General features: G+C 33.2%; 1 protein-coding gene across 1 annotated transcript; it reads right to left on the reverse strand.

Moving 5' to 3' along the window:
- Window positions 1–3302: 3302 nt before the first annotated feature.
- Window positions 3303–5215, reverse strand: LOC128548746 (putative protein TPRXL). Its single transcript, XM_053524148.1, has 3 exons — window positions 4820–5215; window positions 4359–4412; window positions 3303–3895 (listed from the first exon to the last, which is right to left on the reverse strand). The coding sequence occupies exons 1-3, from the start codon at window positions 4869–4871 to the stop codon at window positions 3303–3305; spliced, it is 699 nt and encodes a 232-aa protein (XP_053380123.1). The 5' UTR covers window positions 4872–5215.
- Window positions 5216–6019: the final 804 nt, after the last annotated feature.

Genomic DNA, 6019 nt, shown 5'->3' on the forward strand with positions numbered 1-6019 from the left:
CAAAATTAGTGAAAAATTTCCTGTCTACATTCTGAAAATTTTTTCCATCAATTTGTGCAAACATTGACCAAATTATGGACAATTTTGTAATGGCAGTATGTTGTACAATGTGAAACAAGTGTACAAGTTTTGCGTGCAAGTACATACAGCTATTTCTTAATGGCATATAGATTTGAAACTTATTTTTTCGTTTTCTAGATCAATTACCAACCTCACTGGATGTGTCCCATAACTCTGACATGTTTTTTTGGCAAATAATGCCCCCTTTTGGACTTAGAAAATTCATGTTAAAGTTTTGCGTGCAAGTTACTGTCTGCAGAACAAGTGCAGAAATTAAGTTCAAACTTCACATGTGCCTTTACGGTTATAAAACTAGCTGACCATCCATAACTCATGTATTTTGGTCAAATTATGTTCCCTTTTTGATACTTATTTTAACATTTTGGGTAATATTTTCCGGCTTCTGGGACAATATTTCGAACAGTCGGGCATTGGCTGTCTTATGGACAGCTCTTGTTATATACTAGCGGAAAAAAGAAACTGTGCATGAGTAAAATGTTTATGTATCACTCAATTTTATAAATTAAAGCTTGAAACTTTACACAGGTAAGCTGTGTATCCCTCTCGGTCATTTGCTGATGCAATAACCATATCAACTGAGCTGGTGTTAAATAAAGGTCAGGTAAAATCCTGTTGAAATTTTTTTTTGCGATTTCTTATATACCTCCTAAGTTATTGCATATTATATCCATGCATAGTTTCTTTTTTCCGCTAGTATATTTTGCCTTAGGGAATATCCGAAACCACTTTTCTTTGGTATAACATGGATGGTACCTCCAATTTATAGGTGTATTTTGACATATGTGTACCCGGTTAGGGCTTTTTTGTGGACTTTTTTTTTTATTTCTTACTTCTTGTTCCTCTCTTTTGGGCTTCAATAGTCAAGTTCTTTAACTTTTGCTCACATTCTGTGATATAGCTTTATAATAACCCTTCGGGCGTATATAGCCCCATTTGGCGGAGCTCTTCTTAACCTTGTTGTGGTGGTCAGAAAAATAATAGACCCGAGATATTTGTGATTTTTATTTATAGCACTCTGATAAAACATTGCAATAAAACTCATAAATACACATTTAGCAAGTGTTAAACATTTATTTGAAGGTATAGATCATACAGGGAGCAAAATAGGTGAAATATGTAGATATAACTTCTCTAAAAAGGGGCCTTGCTATTACATAAGGCTTCGAAATTTGTTTTTTGAGTCGTGCCAAATTTTAGAGGAAAAAAAGAATGTACCCTTTGGAAATAGTCAGGTATTTTGAAATAACTGAATTTTCAGGATCTCTTGAATGTGCTTACATTTCTGATTTTTTTTTAATTAAAAATATCTTAATATCTACATATTACACCTTTTGTATTGTATGTTGTCTGACTACTTCATTTCATATGTATGACCTGAGACAAAAATTTAAAGTTAATTCATTTCTATTTTAACACCAAAAAAAGATTTCTTTCAATAACAACAACAAGCAAACAGAAAGAGGTATATAAATGGGTCATTACAATAGTAGTTTGATCTGGGGTTGTTGTATTCAGCACTTGTGGACTTTGAAAGGATGGATCACCTGGCCTTGTGGAAACCACTCTGGCAAAATCCACCCAAGTCAAATACCAGATTGAGCTTCTATCATAATAACCCTACTTCGTAATAACCCATAATAACACATGTTGATACACAAGGCATTTCTATAAACTTTGTCATTTTTTAGCTATTGAATCATAAATATATAGTTGTCAATATTGATTATTGTTTTCCCTCCTATTAACTATTATTAGAAATATTGAAAGGTATAAAAGAAACATTTGTAATTACTACTGGTAGCTATAAATAGTTCACTGACCACTCATGACATATAACTGTACTGGTAATTTCAGCCAAAATATGTTCCAATTTTACTAACACGAGGTGAAATTATTATGTTGCTGTTCAGAATGCAAAAAATGAATTTTTGCTTATAAATAATAACAATCATTGTTTGAAATAAATGACTTCTGGTCTGCTTAGACTTAGACGCATGTCTTAACTATCCTGTATTTCTGATATACATAATGTTATTATAGACTACAAAATCAGGTAAAATACATGCAGTTGTACATTATGTTATTACCTAGCAACAAACTCAAGTGCAATACATGTAACTATACTTATATCATTACAGAGCAACAAAATCAAGTACAATACATGTAACTATACATATATCATTACAGAGCAACAAAATCAAGTACTGTAACAATACATGTATTTTTTTTACATATATTTTTATAGAGCAACAACATCAAGTACATTGCATTTTTTTATCATGCCAACTGCAAATATATAATGGAAATACATAAACAGGTGTTTATTCAGACCAAGTAATGCATAAGTTCAAAACCGAATCAGCTCAGCTGCTGAGTGTTTCCAATTATTCTCAGTACATCTATGACACAATGTTTTTACCCTCGATATTTTCATACTTTCCATATATATTTAAATTTTATGTAATACTGTGAAATTTTGTGGAATCCTGACCATCATCTCTTATACATCCATGATCTTCTTTCGTTTAAGCGGACGGCCACAACGTGATACAGGAACTGAAAAAAAGAAATGAAAAGAATCTGAGACTGTCTGATGCATATTTCCGCATGTAATCTTTATCATCATTTGTAAAGTATAAAAGTTTTTGTGGGATTTGAATTAGTGATATAATTATTTCTTAAAAGTGATTTAACCCTGTCATGTTATATAACAGTAATAGTGATTGCGCATTTTCTGCGATTACTTTTATAATAAGGTAAGATCACCTTTACTGGTATGAAGTTTGCATTATGATATAGGTATACATTGTTTGTGAATTAACTGAAGTGCATTGTTTTAAATTTCGTTCCATTATTTTACAAATTATAAATTTGGCAGGGATAACTTGCAATTGCATATTCAACAGCTGTAACTATTCGGCAGTTTTCATAAAATGAAAATATTAATCACACTGACAGAATTATTTGAGGCTAATGACATTATGTGAACTGTATATTTATGAATGTGAATTTAAAAATTGTTTTACAATTAAGAAAAAAAAATCAAAATTATATGAAGTTAGAGTAGATAGTAAGAACTATAATTAAGAAACATAATCTATCTGCCAAACTTTTTGTTCATTTAATCTGTAGGTGTTTCAACAGGCATAATATTTCTCATCTATAACCCATTTAGTTTACATCTATATCTAAAACATCAGAACTATTGTATTTCTAATTGCTTACCACAAATTTCTGGAAATCTGTTGCCAGATGATGTTGCTATAGGCTGGATTGGACACTGTAGGCAAGGATGCTGTAGGTGGTGGTGTGGATTCCGGAGTTGTTAGTACAGATGAATCTGACTGTTGTGCATGTGGTGGGGTTGATAGGAGTGACGAAGCTGAGGATGATGTCAGTAATGAATGTGGCGTTGTAAGCACTGATGAATCAGATGAAAGTAGTGATGATGTTAACTGTGTTCTTAGTGGCGTTGTTTCTGGTGATGGAAGAAGTGAAGAATCGGATGCTGCTGATAATGATGGTGTTGATTTACGTGGTAGTGTTGACTCTGGTGATGTTAGAAGTGAAGAATCGGATGCTGCTGATGTTGATGGTGTTGATTTACGTAGTGGTGTTGACTCTGGTGATGTTAGAAGTGAAGAATCAGATGCTGCTGATGATGGTGTTGATTTACGTGGTGGTGTTGATTCTGGTGATGTTAGTAGTGAAGAATCAGATGACGTTGAATGTGTTGAATTTTGTGGTGGCGTTGATTCTGGTGATGTTAATAGTGAGGAACCAGGTGATGACACGTCTGATGTCTGGAGAGCATCTATGAAAGAGACAAGCAAAATGATATGTACAGTAATGATTATATTAACGAGGAGGTGTATTCATCAAGTCACTGGTGTGGTGTATAATTAGTGTTCTGACACAACATCAAGACAATAATCTAGTTAACATCTTGCTACTTTCATGTTTTAAACAATGAAATGCAGTGGATTTATTGTTCAGTAATGTGTAACCAGGCTATTAAATAGTCCTAATTCTTACCTTGGCTGATTTTTTAGCCAAGCCCAGCATTGCCACACTGTGGAATTTTTAAAAAGGAAGGAAAACAAATGATTGATATTTTTACTCACAATATATTTTATGGCAACATCAATATTCACATGAATACACAATGAGCTCAATTACTCATATTTACTTTTCAATTTTGAGATGAATGGTTGAGTCCTTACAAATTATATTAACCTAATTCGTGAATTAAGTAAACAAAGAAAATTGCTACTTACTCTCTACCTGTTCTACTGGTAGTGCTGGCAGTTTGGGCAATGCTGGCCTCAGGACTGTAATTAAAATAAAATATCAAAAATACATGAATCTATATCAGAGGCATGTTTTTCTTACTAATGATTCAGGCAAAATTATTTTCATTGCTTACAACGGCTTGTATACTGAGATATAATCCGAAGATGTAGTCATTTAGTCCTAAATATTTTGTCACTGAAGTTAAAAGGTGGGAGCCTCAGTGGCCAAGTGGTTAAAGTCAAGTTAAAATCATTTGCCCATTCATCAATGTGAGTTCAAGCCTTACTTGGTGGAGGGTACCTGAGGTCTTCCATCAATGCTGGAAAGTCAAATGACCTATAATTGTGTCAGTGTGACGTTAAACCCAACAAAAAAAATAAAGTTCAGATGTTAAATGTGTTCCTCACAAAGCAAAGTGGCAACATATTGTAATAGTGGTATTTACCATTGCTGATGTGTTGTCTGATGTTGACAGGTATCATGGACATTGGAATCATAAATGCCTGCCTCGGCCGGTCAAATCGATGTGTGCCCTTTTTCACTCCGGGTAATTGAACCAGATTATTCAATGTCCGGCCCTAGCTTTGCTGGAACCCTTGTGTGTGGATAAATAAGATGACTCCATCTCTTGACAGTTTCAGGTAATGCCCATGCTGTTGAAGATAATTGTTTATGTACACAGATGGAATATGTATTTAATTCAGGTTAGAATTATCATAACAAAATCTGTTGGGATGATAATATGCATTCTGTAATTTTAGGTTTGTTTCAACATTATTCATTTTATTTTATAATTATGGTCTATTGACAATAATTTGTTAATGTCATTATTTTTGTAACTGCAGCGAATTAATGAATGGTTGTAACAGATTAAAGTTATTTTAAGTGCCAGAGTTTACAAAATAGAAGATTTCAGGTACATTTGTAAAGCTACACAGACTGATGTGTGGTTCACTACCCCTGTTTATGTTAAATTTCAGGAATTAAGTAAAAATTGTAAGTTTTGTTTGTTTGTTTGTTTTGGGTTTAACGCCGTTTTTCAACATAAAAAAAAAATTGTAAGTAATATGATGACTATGTGATGACTATGGGAATAGCTTCAACCCCTTCATTGAATAAGTTGCCGTTACACTTAAATCTTTAATATAACTTGGCAAACTTGGTTGTTAAAAAGTCGTTTATCAGTGATACAATTAATAGAAATGAACTCTTACGTTGCCTGGTTCGACCCCTAGCAGTGGATCAAAAACCTCTTCATTGGCCGCCTCTCTGTTGTAATATGGTAAGATGATGGTGTTGAGGTACTCGGACAGTTTTTCATCAATGGAAAGGCCAATCATTTGATACATCTGAACGAAACGAACCGATACAAAATTCATTTACAAAAGTTTGATCTTGATACAGCATGCATTTAATAGTAAATCATAACTATAGTACTTTTGGATTTTGTATAGAATTCTTTCATGCAAGGATGTCTTCTTAGGACTTGTTCTACGCAGGCACCTGAATGTACCTGCTGAAATGCATGATCTTTCTCCACAATTAACAACTAGGAAATTGCTGTATGTCCTACACTGACTGTTGATGGGTTTCCAATGGAAAACTATTTAATTACAGCTGTTCATTTTTACTTATATATTTGTAT

This window comes from Mercenaria mercenaria, chromosome 15 (genome assembly GCF_021730395.1).
Source record: "Mercenaria mercenaria strain notata chromosome 15, MADL_Memer_1, whole genome shotgun sequence".
NCBI classification, from domain to species: Eukaryota; Metazoa; Mollusca; class Bivalvia; order Venerida; family Veneridae; genus Mercenaria; species Mercenaria mercenaria.